The following is a 16,014-nucleotide window of genomic DNA, read 5'->3' on the forward strand; positions in this document are numbered from 1 at the left end:
GCCAGACGAGAAATGACAGCTGCAATTATAGTTAACAGCAATGATAATGACAATGACAGGGCGAGACTGAACACGAAGGGATCTAACAACCGATCATTCTCCGAACACAGGTCTATCCATTCAAGGTGGGTCTCGTGAACCATGGTGGCCAAATAGCGCAAAAGCTTTGAAGGATGAGATGCATGTCGACTTCATGCTACTTCATGATGCTATTAACTTGGTTGACGCCTCCAGTCAACATGTCATGGACAAGTAAAAGCTATTCTGCACGCTCACAGTTTTCCGAGCTCACTTCGATTAGTATAGATCGGTGTTCATGAATCATAACTGCCCTCCTTATTCTTCCAAGTGGGCCTTCCAGCTCACTCTGGATCCTACGAAACCATCAGAGGACATGTAACATGAACGGGTCGATGCGATTTTCAAATGTTCTCGTGTGCACTGCACATTGGAGCAACATTGGAGTTTGAGGATTCCGGAAACAGAGCCACGCAGCATTATCCTGGCCAAGCCATTGATATTGATATCGATGACAGATAGGGTGATAGTTGGAATAAAACTCCGACTCAATCCAGCCTAGCGGCTTGCAGCCTCAAGCGTGTCAGGACTCAGTCGCCCATCGACTTCTTGACAGGTAAGATAGATTTCATGTTGAGACTTTATCGCCACCTGCTGATTCCACTAGGGAGTGGCCAACATATATGGCTGGGCGCAAATTTGCGGACGAGTACAATTTCAGGCGGTATTGGTACCATACTAGATTCGGTGGTGCCAGGGGGTATACATCCACTGCCGAGCTGCGCAGGTCCTGTCATGCACTCCCTGAAAGGTCGACCGGTCAGCGCCCAATTGTAACCAAATGGGCTCTGGATCCGACATGCTCGAATACAGCTAGTAGCTGCTTCATCGTTTACGCGATTGATAAATTATATGGAAAACAGGACTACCGCGCGCGTTAGGTAGCGGGACTTCGTGCACCCCGTGAGGGCGGCGTGTGCTCGTGTGTGACGCGGCACTGTCACAAATCGTTCGAATAACAAACATCGATGCGCTCGAAACGAACTCCGAGTCCCAACACTTTGAATCCTCGTTAATGATCAAACATATGAATATCTATCTGCGTACAGGCCCTGGAGTGCTGCATTCACTTCCCACCTTATTTATGGTGCTTGTCCTCTGCGTTCGTACTACTCGGGAATCTGTGGGAATGTGGTGTGTACCTTGTGTTTGTCTTGTATTGCCCAAATCATTGATATAGTGTTGAATTTCAGACGTGGCAGACTGGCAGTGTGAATTATTGTCTCACTGTGTCAAGTCCGATGCAACTTCCGTACTTTGTACTATCAACTCGAGCTTCTACCATGCCATGTCAAGCCGAGTCATTCAGAGTCCAGACTAGGTCCAACATCACTCATACCATGACAAGTTAGCATGCAAGGAGGCGTTAACGCGTAGGTAAGTGAGAAGTACCAACCTCCACACTTACCTATGTCGCGTCAAGGCCCAGTGACTTGCATGCTGTGTCCCAAAGCGTGACTGCCTGTTATAGGTCTTGTCACTGAGTAACAGAGCGCGGTAGTCCTGGCTGGATCCATAAATTTAAGCCTTGGAGCGCTGAACAAAAAAGTATCCGCATGATGCAATGTCAATCTGGGGTCTTCCGTATTAAGTTCTACTAGTACAACTATGATATATACATGGAATTGACTCTACCCCAAGCCTTTCCCGAGCGTCATTCTTGCCATGGCTGTTGCAAGTTCAACCTCACTGGATACCGCAGTTCTAATATCGACGGTGCTGGAAGGCATGTTATACGGTGAGCATCTCAGTCAGTTTGTCCGTCTGGTGACCACAAAGCCAGAATTTTTCAGGTTTTTCGATCCTCATGTTTATTGGCACCATGTGGGCAATGACCTACAAGCGTTCCATACGAGATTTCAATCGGCCAGTCGTTGCCGCAGCCGTCCTGCTGTCGGTACTGAGTACCGCAGTTAGCCCCTCACCTCTTTCATTAAATATCATCGACTGAAACATTTCTCCAAGCACATAGTCTTCCGCATTATTCGGTTCCAATACGGATTTGTGACGTACCAAGGTGTGCCAGCGGCCCGTACTTTGCAGATGTTTCTCGAGAAACGTATCTGATCAAGAATTCAATATACGTTCTGCAAACTCTGCTTGGCGATGCGGTAGCGGTGGGTTCAAATTTTTATTTGCGAGTTTAAAATTGCTATAGAAATGGCTTTCTGGTGACAGATTTATCGTTGTTACGTCGTCTGGCAAGCTGCCTGGGTCATCATTCTACCAAGCTTGCTGTGGTGCTGCGTCGCAGGTTGGGTTACAGTGATTTTGGGAGTCGCATGCTCTAATAATGTCTTGAAGTCACTGGTGCTCTCTCAGTTTACGGCGATTCACAAACCGGCAGTAACGGAATAATTTCTACCAAGTGAACGTGGAATGCATGGGAGCGTTCTGTGGCCTGACACTTGCAGCAAATTTGACGAGTTCAGGTAAGCACGCTTCTGCCCGACCACGGTGCCATAGTCTCATGCCAACTTGAAATTTTCCAGGATTACTTGCGTATCGCATCTGGAAAATCGAGCGCAGAGTCTCTACCTCTCGCACTACAAAGGTCCTGACCACGAGTATAATGCGTGTAATAATGGAGTCTGCTATTTTGTACAGCATAACACTCCTCGCTACAGTAATTGGATCCCTCTGCTTGGGCAGTGGACCGTTTACTCTGATAGACATGGTGATTACACCGACAACACATGTTATAAAAATGACTGATTTTCGATCAACTAGCTCACGCCGGTCATCTCAATTGCTTTCTACATGGTAATAATTCGAATCGCAATCGGTCAAAACACTCTCAGTCAGGTCTTGACTGCCCGTGGAGCGATGACCAGTGAAACGGAACGAGGGAGCTTTCCACAACGTTCTGTGAAGCCTCTGCAGGTCGACATATCCCGCTCCACGCACACTGACAGTACCCGTGTGGACGTGACTTCAAGTTGGAACCAGAGCCGACCACCGACAGGTAAGGAGTCTTTGGATGAGACATCTTGCGATCCATTGTCGGGCTAAACTCAATTACTGTTTTCACGGAAATTGTTTTGATAGTATTTGGCGATAACCTTGGGTCGGTCTGAGGCGCGTAATAGCGAAGAAGAGTCACTGAGTTGATCTATGACTTGAATTAGTCTTTATATAATCATTATACGTCCTTCGCTTTCATGAACAATGATAGCAATCGTAATGCTGGCGATGTAGATTAATGGTTGCCGTCAGGAAGTTAAACAGATAAAGAGCTAGAAACGAGTCCAGCACTGTAGCTGCGGAAGTAGCAGCGACGGGAGGTGTGGTGGATGATGTGAAAGCAGTGATATATGGTTGTGAAGATGAGTGGGTCTGTAGCCGCTCCGATGGATTGCTGCGTAACACTGGACTAGGCAGGCTATGAGCTGCCTACGGTAGTCCAAGTTATTGAGGTCAAAGGATTCTTCTTCCGTTTGTCCCTAGCTGAAGCATTCCCCTGCATGAAATCAGATTGAATGAAGACTCGGAGACTCGGAGAGGCATGAAAAAAAACGTATTTGCCCTGTGCATACGGGACGTCGATTACTATTGGGTGTCCCTGTAACTTAATCACATTAATATTGAAATGATTCTGTACATGTCACATACATCGAGTAATTCCCTGTCACCATCCTGGCAGAACATGTTGAGTATACACAGATAAATAAAATGCGAAAGCCATTTAACTCGTATTTCAAGTTGGATCTGACAAAAAGGTTGTCCGAGTCGATGCCAGCTTCTCCGACAGTCGCAGAAACATCCATGTGTATGTGTTGCCAATGCAGCGCGGCCGTATTTTTCCATCTGTTGAAACGAGTAACTAATGTATTACTTACTGTAGCATGCTGGACTCGGAGGGTGAACCGATGGGCACGTTTCTAGGATTTGATCGTTGAAAGATATTGCAATGGCAGGACAATGGCACTAGTACATTTAGTGAACGCTGTTTTCAAAAACACCAAGACTAGTACCGGACTTCAAAAACCAGTACGTCGAAATGCTCTTCTTGGATGGAATGAGATATATGTGACGATATCACCCCTCTGCTGAGATAGAACAACATAGTCTTTCTGCAGTAAACAAGATCATCATATTCATGTTCATGGCAAGTAATTGGACTGTTTTCCGCTGTTCCACTGACCTTGGTTATCACTGAAGGCGTCATACGACGAGGTGATAAAAATGTGAGTTGACTCGAAACACGCCGATACCCAAATCAGCTCACAGTTGTTCCGCATAGTGTATGCGCGCGTTCTTCCAGTTGCATCAAAATAATAACCGCCAAGGAGTGGAGCAGACAACGCTGAAGCTTGAAGCCGGAGAGATCTTCCAACATTTCGACACGAACAGCATCTCTTTGAATTTCAAATTCACTCTTTTGCCAGCGAGTGGCTGCTTATGCATATGGCGTGGTGTCGGTGTCTACTACCTTTGCCATTTTCAAATGTCCTCGCATGTGCACTGCGCATTGGATTTTGAGGATTCCGGAAACAGAGTTCGAACGTTCAGGCCAGACCTGGGCCATTGATGACAGATAGGGTGATAATTGGAATAAAACTCCGACTCAATCCGGCTTGCAGGTACCAGAGCCTCGAGTAACGAGTTCAAGTGTGTCAGACTCAGCCTCCCATCGACTTCTTGACAGGTAAGAAAGATTCCATGTTGAGACCTTAAGTATCGTCACCTGCTGATTCCACCAGGGAGTGGCCAATGGCTGGGTGCAAATTTGCGGACGAGTACAAATTTCAGGTGATTTACCGGTATCATACTAGATTCGAGGGTGCCAGGGGGTGTACATCCAATATCAATCACTGCCGAGCTGCACAGGTTCTATCATGCACTCCCTGAAAGGTCGACCGGTCAGCGCCCAATTCTAACCCAATGGATAGTTGGATCCGACATGCGCGGATACTGCTTCATCGTTTTCGCGATTGATAAATTATATGGAAATCAGGACCACTTGCCGCGCTCCTTAGCCCATAAGTAGCGGGACTTCGTGCACCCCGTGAGGTGAAATTGACGCGGTGTGGTGCTCGTGTGTGACGCGGCACTGTCTTCAAATAACAAACATCGCTCGAAATGAACTGCGAGTCCCAACACTTTGAATGATCACTGAATATCTATCTGCGTACAGGCCCTGGAGTGCTGCATTCACTTCCCACCATACTCACAGTGCTTGTCCTCCGCGTTCGTACTACTTCGGGAATGTGGTGTGTACCTTGTGTTTGCCTTGTATTGCCTAAATCATTGATTATGATAGTGTTGAATTTCAGACGTGCTAGCGTGAAGTATTTGTCTCACTGTGTCAAATTTCAAGCCTCGACTCCACTTTGTCAAGTCCGATGCAACTTCCATACTTTGTACCTATCAAGTCAAGCTTCTACCATGCCATGTCAGGCCTCATTCAGACTAGGTCAAGCACCACTCATACCATGACAAGTTAGCATACAAGTAGGCGTTAACGCATAGGTAAGTGAGAAGTACCAACCTCCATACTTATCTATGTCGTGTCAAGGCCCAGTTGCATGCTGTGTCCCAAAGTGTGACTGCCTGTTATAGGTCTTGTCACCTGTGAGTAACAGAGTAGCGGTGGTCCTGGCTTCCATAAATTTAATCCTCGGAGCGCTGAACAAAAAAAGTATCCGCATGATGGAATGTCAATCTGGGGTCTTCGTATTAAGTTCTACTAGTACAACTATGATATATACATAGAATTGACGAGACTTGTATCCGCCCCAAGCCATTCCCGAGCGTCATTCTTGCCATGGCTTTTACGAGTTCATTCTCGCTGGATACCGCGTCTCTAATATCGACGGTGCTGGAAGGCATTATATATGGTGAGCATCTCAGTCAATTTGTCCGTCTGGTGACCACGAAGCCAGAATTTTTCAGGTTTTTCGGTCCTCATGTTTATTGGCACCATGTGGGCAATGACCTACAAGCGTACCATGCGAGATATCAATCGCCCAGTCGCTGCCGCAGCCATCCTGCTGTCGGTATTGAGTACCTGCAGTTAGCCCCTCGCCTCTTTCATTAGATATCATCTACTGAAACATTTCTCTAAGCACATGGTCGTCCGCATTATTCGGATCGAATACGGACTGGTGACGTACCATGGTGTGCCAGCGGCGTACTTTGCAGATGTTTCTCAAGAAACGTATATAATCAAGAATTCAATATACGTTCTGCAAACTCTGCTTGGTGATGCGGTGGCGGTGCGTTCAAATTTTATCTGCAAGTTTAAAATTGCTATAGAAATGGCTTTCTGGTGACAGATTTATCGTTGTTACGTCGTCTGGCAAGCTGCCTGGGTCATCATTCTACCAAGCTTGCTGTGGTGCTGCGTCGCAGGTTGGGTTACAGTGATTTTGGGAGTTGCATGCTCTAATATTGCCTTGAAGTCACCGGTGCTCTCTCAGTTTACGGCGATTCACAAACCGGCAGTAACGGAATAATTTCTACTAAAGTGAATGTAGAATGCATGGGAGCGTTCTGTGGCCTGACACTTGCAGCAAATTTGACGAGTTCAGGTAAGCACGCTTCTGCCCGACCACGATGTCATGTTCTCATGCTAACTTGTAAATTTCCAGGATTACTTGCGTATCGCATCTGGAAAATCGAGCGCAATGTCTCTTCCTCTCGCACTTCAAAGGCCCTGACCACGAGTATAATACGTGTAATAATGGATTCTGCTATTTTGTACACCATAGCGCTCCTCGCTACAGTAAGTGGATCCCTCTGCTTGGGCACTGGACCGTTTACTCTGATAGACATGGTGATTACCCCGACAACACATGTTATAACAATGACTGATTTTCGACCAACTAGCTCACGCCGGTCATCTCAATTGCTTTCTACATGATAATAATTCGAATCGCAATCGGTCAAAACACTCACACTCAGATTTTGACTGTCCGTGGGGGGATGACCAGTGAAACGGAACGAGGGAGCTCGTCGCAATATTCTATGAAGCCTCTGCGGGTCGACATATCCCGCTCCACGCACACCGACAGTACCAGTGTGTACAAGACTTCAAGTTGGAACGAGAGCGGACCACCGACAGGCAAGGAGTCTTTGGGTGAGACATCTTGCGATGCATTGTCAGGCTAAACTCAATTATTGTTTTCACGGAAATTGTTTTGATAGTATTAGGCGATAACCTTGGGTCGGTCTGAGGCTCGTAATAGCGAAGAACAGTCACTGAGTTGATATATGACTTGAATTAATCTTTGTATAATTTTCATACGTCCTCCGCTTTCATGAACAATGATAGCAATCGTAATGCTAGCGGTGTAGATTAATGGTTGCCGTCAGTAAATTCAAGGAAGTACAACGGATAAAGAGCTAGAAACAAATCCATCTCAAGTTAGATCTGACAAAAAGTTCGTCGAGGCCAGCTTCTGACAATCGCAGAAACATCCATGTATGTGTTGCCAATGCAGCGCGGCCAGTGGCTACTATTTTTCCATCTGTTGAAAACGAGTAACTAATGTATTACTAGCTGTAGCATGCTGGGCTCGGAGGGTGAACCGATGGGCAAGTTTCTAGGATTTGAGCATTGAAAGATATTGCAATGGCAGGAGTCACCAATGGCACTTGTACAGTCAGTGAACGTATCCGAAACTGTTTTCAACCGCTGACCTTTGTCATTTGATGCTTTGGTGTCGAGCCTGACTTGATCGTTACAGGCGAGTCTTTTTTTCCTGCTCCTATATTAGATTATCATGCAATGGTTGAAATGTTGACGTTATGTTCGAGTTAGGATTGTATGCACGTTCGTCTGTAACGGCAGTCTTTCATCTGCAGAAAAATGTATGGGTAATATACATTGCAGACGGAGGTGGCGAGGCGTCTGGTGTCCGTATCATACATAAAGGACGGTTCGAGATACATGAGAGGGAGAGGTGGAACACATCAATGAGAGTCCGTCGAGAGATGTAAAGGCATGCGAGTCATGAAGGATGACGAGATCTAATGATGATCGTCCGTATATTCAGGAGAGAGACAACCGAGAAAGAGCCAAATGCGAGTCCAGAGTCCAGCATCTTTTATCATTGCGTGACGGCGTGACGGCGGTGTTGATGTTGTAGCTGTGGTAGCGTCACCGGTAGCAGGTGTGGTGGACGACGAAGCCTGTGGTTGCGAAGATGGCTTAGTGACATTGGGCTTGGGAGGCTGTGAGCTGCCCGAAGTAGAGTTCTTCGAGTGCAACGCTTTCGCTTTCTGTTTCTGTTTCGCTAACGCAACCTCCCTCTTTGAAGCGTTTCTCTATGTGATATCAGGTCGAGTTGACCGTCTGAGAAGTAGAGATAACATACACGTTTGCCTTTCGCATATGGAACCTCAACATCTGCAGAGCTGCGCCCTTGTAACTCAACTTCCTCACCACTTTGTCTGCGCAGTTTGAAAAGGTTTCGAGCCCAATCGAGAGGGGAGGATGGTGACGTATCATGGGCACTGGAGGTGTTGCGGTTGCGGTGGAATAAACGCCTGAGAAGTGTGGTTTCTGGTAGTGCTGACGACTGAAACCACAGAGGTCAGAATAAGTCTCAAAGTGATAGTAATGGCGTACATGAGCTGGTAGGGCTCCATCGAAAAAATCATGAGGTACACGATTAGCAGGCGGACGTAGCTGGATCGGACGTCGTGTAGCACTGGCCTAGAGTGTATATGTTGAACGATATAAGACTTTTGAATGAAGGTATCACATACACGGAGTGTTAACTTGTCGGCCTGGCAAAGCGCGTTCAGTTATGAGAATGTAATACAATGAGACATGCATGCCAACTCACCTTTGAATCTGACAAAAGTTCGTCGAGTCCAGCTTCTTTAATAATCACAGCAACATCCCATGAGTACGCGTTGTTGTCACTGCAACCGGTGGCTAGTAGCTTTCCATCTGCGGAAAACGATACGCAGTTCACTTGCTTTGCGTGCTGGAGGGGCGAACTGATGGGTCGCCCATTATCGAGGTTCCATAATCGCGCTGTGTTGTCGAATGATGCACTTGCAAGGATGCGGCTATTCGGTGATATTGCAATGGCAAGGAGACCTTGCATGTGCTCATCCAGAACCGTGATTTGCTCCCACTTGGTTGTATTCCATGTCCTAATTGAGCAATCATAGGACCCGGAGATAAGCGTTTTTCCGTCCTTGGTCCAAGCCAGACAGCGCACCCAGTCCGAGTGTCCTTTGAGAGTTGCAACAAGCTTGTCTGTCTTTGTGTCCCATATTTGAATTGAGTACTTGGGTTCTCCAGTCGAGGACCTATCACGTCCACCAGTCGTGGCAATCAAGGTCATGTCTGGTGAATAGACCACTGCCCACACGTATTCGTACCCTGTCACGATTGGCTCCAGGATCGTATCTCCGTTTTCCACGTCCCATTGCCTTGCAGTCCCATCGACAGATCCGCTTAACACTCTCTGACCATCTCGACTGCTGCAGACAGACCTCACAAGCTTTGTGTGCCCCGTCCATTTCGCAATGACTTTGCATGTGTCGATGTCCCACAGCCTCACTGCACCATCCTCACTCCCGCTAACCACTTTCTTCCCGTCCGGAGACAGCGCTATACTCCCCACGGCACTTTCTCCGTCCCGCCAGTCTTCTCCTATCTGTTTCCCGCTTTTCAAGTTCCACACTCGGAGCGAGCCGTCATCTGAACAAGTGATGATTTGCTGTCCGCCTGGCAGGTGTATGACGCCCCAGATAACATCAGTGTGTCCTTCAAATTTCTGGCGAGGCGTTATCGCTGATGTTTCTTTCGTTTTGGCGGTTGGTGAAGACATGCTTCAAATTCCGACTACGTGGTGCAGCGCCATCTCAGCTTTCATCCGTCATATTTCAAAATAGTCACTTACGAGGAGGTTTCTCAGAAGCGATGGGCGGGGAACAGGGAATAATGGTTGTTTGCGTCAAGTCAGAGTTGAATACACTGCTTCCTGGTACGTTATTATACATGCTGTATCCTCGTGTTCATTTCATAGCTATTACAGCATAGGCTGTGCAGCTGAAGCGCCCGAGCGTCACAGGGTCACATTACATACGGCCTCCATCTATGATTACCTAGTTTTCAATCACTGGGGAAGATGAGAGGCAGTTCGCTGCGAAGCGCTCTCATGCATTCTCAATATCAGAATGTGACAATGAATTAGCATTTCAGTGAGTTGCGTTGCCTATATGCTAGTACCGGTTATCTAATCGGCTCTGGAACGTTCTCTCGAGCTCATTGCTTTGAGTCATATTTTACCTCCAACAAGCACGTACATCATATCAGCAACAGTCTACGAATAAACGGCTAAGTATCCCTGCCACGCACTTCATTCTTCTCTCCCAGCTACATCATAATCCGCCCGGCGATTGAGATGAGGTGCTGGAAACCGCGATTCCAAACAGACAGATTTTGTTTCGTGCAATCGAGAATTGGATATGAGTAACGGTAGTACCTGATCACTAGTCAATCTCAGAAACCGAACCACCCCAAATTCACGCAAATCGTCATGCTTCGAAGTTCTTTGATCCGTCATCCGTCTCTATGTCTGCTCCCACGCTCGCTGCGATTCAGGAGGAGATATATAAGAGGGGTCTTTACAGCAATGCTCAATGCATTGATATCAGCCTTAGTCGAACCTGTCCCGTTCGGCGTTGATGGCGAAGTGGAGAAGGATGAAGGTTTTCAGGAGAATGTTGTTAGGTGAGTCTGTTCCCTTCATATATCCCCTTCCTTTCACTCCCGCATGAAATTGGATTGGGTTGTTGATGCTGGGATGGAACTAGGAATTATATCCGTTCGCAACAAGCTGCGATGGCGCTTTTCAACTGTGCAGAAACGCAATCATTTCGGGTTCTTGGGAGGGATTAGAGCGACCCAAGGAGAGGAGGAGTCGAATTTTGTATTGACGAGTGGGGAGTGGGGGGAGTTGAATGGGACTGTGAGGTCATCTAGTGCGATGCGATGTGTGAGGTACTTGGGGTGGGATGAAATGGCTTTTTTTTAAAAAAAGCATCGCACGCTGATATCAGCGAGGAATCGTCTAACGCTGCCACTGCTGTTCCATGGGCCATTGTAATCCTCAGACTCCGTACTTGTTCAATTGCTGAATGCATTCCAGGTCAGCGCCATCGGCATCGCAGGTGTCCTTGGTTGGGGTACGCATTTATTAGCTTCGCAAACACTACTTACCGTCTTGCAGCAATCAACGTCTCTCTTGCATTCTGCATGGGCACCGACGTGAACTCCCTTCTCAACAGCCCGATTGGACAGCCCATGGCCCAAATTTTCTTCAACAGCTTCGGCCAAAATGGAACGCTTGCATTGTGGTCCTTCGTCGTGCTTGCTCAGTAAGTCGACAGTGGTGCTCTTTGAACTATGATTGATTATGTGCAGATATATGATGGGCTCGAGCATGGTCCTTGCATCATCTCGCCAAACATTTTTTCCCGTGATGGCGCACTTCCGTTCTCATCTTACATCTATCGCATGAACAGCTTTACCAAGACGCCCGTCAACACCGTTTGGTTCGTCGCGATTATCTCGATCATCCTCGGCATGTTGTCGTTATCATGTGGTACTATTGCCCTGTGTATGGTGGCGTGCATTGGTTCACGGGCCCAGTGCCAAACATTGGAAAGGGCAGTGAGGGGAGCGTATCAAGTATTCGGAGTCAGAGGAGAAGAATGTGAATGTGAATGTTAGGGAGGTCCTTGTTGGGGCTTGATACTATGAAGAACTTCGATATTGGGCCCATCATAGATTTAATATACTCAAATCGTACACCAAAGGGATGTGGAATTGCGTTTGTTTTACAAACGGAGCTAGCGAATCGAGATTATTTTAAGTAGGCGAAGACCGGTACAGATACTCCATATAAACGTGTGAGGAGACCCCATGCGATAGTGTTTTTTAACGGTCAGACGAGAAATAACTACAACTACATATAGTCAACAGCAACGATAATGACAACGACAGGGCGAGACCGAACGCGAAGGAATATAACAATCGATCATTCTCCGAACATAAGTATTCGAGGCGGGTCCTGTAAACCATGGGGGTCAAATAGCGCAAAAGCTTTGAAAGATGCGAGATGCACGTTGACTTCATGCTACTTCGTGATGCTGTTAACTTGGTTGACGCCTCGGAAGCATGGAAAGAATGATGCGGCGAGCGTTAGCTATAGGGTCCGCTGTGAGAGACGGCGATCAAGTGTCAATTTGTAGGGAGGCCCCATCGATATTCACAATATCAATTAACAATCGCAGTGTATGCAAGTGGGGACATGAACGGAGCGCCGCAAATAATCTGCGGAATGTAACGGTAGATGGACAAAGACGCGGGTCTTCCATTATCAAAGACAACATGTGCGGCCAAGTTGACATGGCTTCAAAAAGGAGGTCGACGAAGGGTGAGTCGCAGGGTTCAAAGCTGTGTGAAGCAGTGAAATTGTGTAACCGCTGTCGAAGAGCTGCCTGAGGGGTCTCGAGGTCCTTCATGAACGGCAAAAATGATGAATTTTCCAGGGTTTGGCATGCTTTGCACTGGGACAGTCTCAGCCTCTGTCGAAAATTTATCTGCGATGATCATCACGAACTTTTTTAACAAGGGGAATTCCGAGTGTCGCAAGGCTGTGAACAGCCTGTGATAATGTAGGCAGGAACTGCGGAATTCACTAATCGTCAGTCTAAAAAGGGGGAGGTTGGAGAGGTGTTTCCATGTTTCCCAGCCGAGCGCTGGGCAACACGGAGTTACAAGCCGCTTGCACAAACGGGCACTGTCGGAGAGCAAGGACAGTTCGTCTTCTGTGCTGTCATCTGAGCTCCTGACGGTTAAGTTCTTCAAAGCAGCACAGCGAGTAGCAATAGAATTCAAATCCGGATGAATGATGGGTAGTACAATTTGCAGTGCTGCGGGTTGAATAATTTTCTGCGGTAGCACCGACCTTCCGAGTCATCGACTAAGATCCTTTTCTCGTCTGAAAGTATTCGTATCTGAGGCTTTAATATAACGACCTGGGGCTTCCAGTAGCGATCAGCTTCATTTGCGTTTGTACTTAAGTGTCACAACATTCACGATGTAGCATTGGCTCACCGAGCAACCCAAGACATGATTTGGGCAAGTGATGTTTGAACAACTGGTCGGGCGAATGATGATCTAGCCCGTCAGAAAAATCATTGTATTTCAGTTGGGGCACTCAGTCACCTTCAGTAAGCCTCGTGCTTCAAGATACTAAAGATCCAACGCTCATGGCTCTAGGCCCATCTGTTGCGATCCAGATGTCTACCCAGAGCCTAACGTGTTCAAGCCTCAGCGCTGGATAGATGCCCAAAGTAGCCTGAGAGGCGTTTCAATTTTGTCTACGGCTTCGCCCCTTTCAGCTATTCGTTCCTGAATGGCAGTGCTTTCAGTGTATGCCCCACTCAACATGTCGTGGACAGGTAAAGCTATCTTACACGTTCACAGTTTTTCGAGCTCACCTCGATTGGTATAGATCGGTGTTCATAACTGCCCTCCTTATTCTTTGGGCCGTCCGGCTCACTCTGGATCCTACGGAACCATTAGAGGACATGCAGTACATAAATAGGTCGATGCCATTTTTAAACGTCCTGGTGTGCGCATTTGAGTTTGAGAAAAACAGAGCTCTACAGGCGCATGATGAGGTATTATCCTGGGGTAGCATGAGAGAACTGCCATTACTTGATGACAGATGGGTGATCATTGGAATAAAACTCCGACTCAATCCAGCCGAGCGGCTTGCAAGTACCAAAGCCTCATTAGCAAGTACGTCAGCCGCCCATCGACTTCTTGACAAGTGAAAAAGATTCCACGTTGAGACCCGTCACTTGCTGATGCCACCAGCTGGTGTATTACTATCATCAACTAGACTCGTGATCAGTCCTAAGGCCTAAAGGCCTAAGCTACGAGGCAAGCCGTCGCGTCTTGCCCAGGTTAGGACTGGTCACGAGTCTAGTCATCCACCATGATCATGGGTTACATCGATCCGATGGTGCCAGGGGGCCAGTCATCAATGTCCAATACCAAACACTGCCCTCGGGGCGCACTCCGTGAAAGGTCAGCGCTTACTACGCTAGCGACGTTACACTGCAATAAGTCCAGAGCACATATGGATCCTCTGACCCAATGGATAGTCTAGAGTCCCTGGATCCGACATGGACGGATACAGCTTCATCGTTTTCTGCGATTGATAATTTAAGCAGCGCTGAACAAACAAGTATCCGCATGATGGATGTCAATCTGGGGTCTTCGTATTAAGTTCTACCAGAACAATGGTATACATGGAATTGACAAGAGTGAAACTCTCTTGTATCTTCTCCAAGCCATTCCCGAACGTCATTTCATTCTTGCCATGGCTTCTGCAAGTTCAATGTCGCTGGATACTGCAACTATAATATCGACGGCGCTGGAAGGCATTTTTTACGGTGAGTATCTCAGTCAGTTCGTCCTCTGGTGACCACAAAGCTAGAATTTTCAGGCTTTTCGGTCCTCATGTTTATTGGCACCATGTGGTCAATGACCTACAAACATTCTATGCGAGATGTCAATCGCCCAGTCGCCACTGCAGCCGTCCTGCTGTTGGTATTGAGTACCGCAGTTAGCCCCTCGCCTCTTTCATTAAATATCATCTACTGAAACATTTCTCCAAGCACATAGTCTTGAGCATTATTCGGGCCGAATACGGATTTGTGACGTACCAAGGTGTGCCAGCGGTGTACTTTGCAGATGCTTCTCAAGAAACGTTCGTGATCAAGAATTCGATATACGTTCTGCAAACTCTGCTTGGTGATGCGGTGGCGGTGGGTTCAGATTTTTATCTGCGAGTTTAACATTGCTATAGAAATGGCTTTCTGGTAATAGATTTATCGTTGTTACATCGTCTGGCAAGCTGCCTGGGTCATCATTCTACCAAGCTTGCTGTGGTGCGGCGTCGCAGGTTGGGTTACAGTGATTTTGGGAGTCGCATGCTCTAATATTGCCTTGAAGTTACTGGTGCTCTCTCAGTTTACGGCGATTCCCAAACCAGCAGTACCGGAATCATATCTGCCACAGTGAATATGGAATGCATGGGAGCGTTCTGTGGCCTGACACTTGCAGCAAATCTGTCGAGTTCGGGTAAGCACGCTTCTGCCCGATCACGGTGTCATATTCTCATGCCAACTTGATATTTTCCAGGATTACTCGCGTATCGCATCTGGAAAATCGAGCGCAGTGTCTCTTCCTCTCGCACTTCAAAGGTCATGACCACGAGTATAATGCGTGTAATAATGGATTCTGCTATTTTGTACACCATAGCGCTCCTCGCTACAGTAGCCGGATCCCTCTGCTCGGGCAGTGGACCGTTTGTTCTGATAGACACGGTAATTACACCGACAATACATGTTATAAAAATGACTGATTTTCAATCGACTAGCTCACTCCGATCATCTCAATTACCTTCTACATGGTAATAATTCGAATCGCAATCGGTAAAAACTCTCACACTCAGATCTTGACTGTCCGTGGGGGGATAACCAGTGAAACGGAACGGGGGAGCTCGTCGCAATACTCTATGAAGCCTCTGCAGGTCCACGTATCCCGGTCCATGCACACTGACAGTACCAGGGTGTACGGGACTTGGAACCAGAGCCGACCGCCGACGGGCAAGGAGTCTTTGGATTGTAACTCATTTTCAGGCTAAATTCAATTACTGTTTTCACGGACATTGTTTTGATAGTATTAGCGATACCCCTCGGTCGGTCCAAGGCGCATAATAGCGAAGAAGGATCGCTGATTTAATATATGACTTGAATTAATCTTTGTACAATTACTATACCCCCTTCGCTTTCATGAACAATGGCAGCAATCGTAGTGCTATCGGTGTGGATTAATGATTCCCGCCAGTAAATTCAAGGAAGTAAAACAGATGAAGAGCCATAAAC

The 16,014-nt window shown here is 47.2% G+C and overlaps 4 protein-coding genes across 4 annotated transcripts; all 4 read left to right on the forward strand.

The window, feature by feature from the left end:
- Positions 1–1,743: 1,743 nt before the first annotated feature.
- Positions 1,744–3,557, forward strand: DFJ58DRAFT_842013 (uncharacterized protein; the record flags this gene model as incomplete). The annotated part of the gene is made up of 10 exons (XM_041392780.1): positions 1,744–1,816; positions 1,872–1,975; positions 2,044–2,095; positions 2,122–2,195; positions 2,257–2,332; positions 2,448–2,510; positions 2,571–2,704; positions 2,809–3,043; positions 3,339–3,412; positions 3,456–3,557. The coding sequence occupies 10 exons, from the start codon at positions 1,744–1,746 to the stop codon at positions 3,555–3,557; spliced, it is 987 nt and encodes a 328-aa protein (XP_041243170.1).
- Positions 3,558–5,845: 2,288 nt separating this feature from the next.
- On the forward strand, positions 5,846–7,191 carry DFJ58DRAFT_728720 (uncharacterized protein; the record flags this gene model as incomplete). The annotated part of the gene is made up of 7 exons (XM_041385631.1): positions 5,846–5,918; positions 5,974–6,077; positions 6,147–6,296; positions 6,357–6,432; positions 6,483–6,611; positions 6,672–6,856; positions 6,910–7,191. The coding sequence occupies 7 exons, from the start codon at positions 5,846–5,848 to the stop codon at positions 7,189–7,191; spliced, it is 999 nt and encodes a 332-aa protein (XP_041243171.1).
- Positions 7,192–11,151: 3,960 nt separating this feature from the next.
- Positions 11,152–11,643, forward strand: DFJ58DRAFT_791910 (uncharacterized protein). Its single transcript, XM_041390331.1, has 3 exons — positions 11,152–11,232; positions 11,277–11,424; positions 11,471–11,643. Exons 2-3 carry the CDS (start codon positions 11,303–11,305, stop codon positions 11,565–11,567), a joined length of 219 nt encoding a protein of 72 aa, XP_041243172.1. The 5' UTR covers positions 11,152–11,232; positions 11,277–11,302; the 3' UTR covers positions 11,568–11,643.
- A 2,592-nt stretch (positions 11,644–14,235) lies between these two features.
- Positions 14,236–15,986, forward strand: DFJ58DRAFT_418517 (uncharacterized protein). Its single transcript, XM_041380296.1, has 8 exons — positions 14,236–14,517; positions 14,571–14,689; positions 14,743–14,892; positions 14,954–15,029; positions 15,080–15,208; positions 15,269–15,453; positions 15,507–15,753; positions 15,810–15,986. Exons 1-8 carry the CDS (start codon positions 14,325–14,327, stop codon positions 15,869–15,871), a joined length of 1,161 nt encoding a protein of 386 aa, XP_041243173.1. The 5' UTR covers positions 14,236–14,324; the 3' UTR covers positions 15,872–15,986.
- Positions 15,987–16,014: the final 28 nt, after the last annotated feature.

Source organism: Suillus subalutaceus (genome assembly GCF_016647625.1).
Source record: "Suillus subalutaceus strain FC151 chromosome Unknown DFJ58scaffold_63, whole genome shotgun sequence".
NCBI lineage: Eukaryota > Fungi > Basidiomycota > Agaricomycetes > Boletales > Suillaceae > Suillus > Suillus subalutaceus.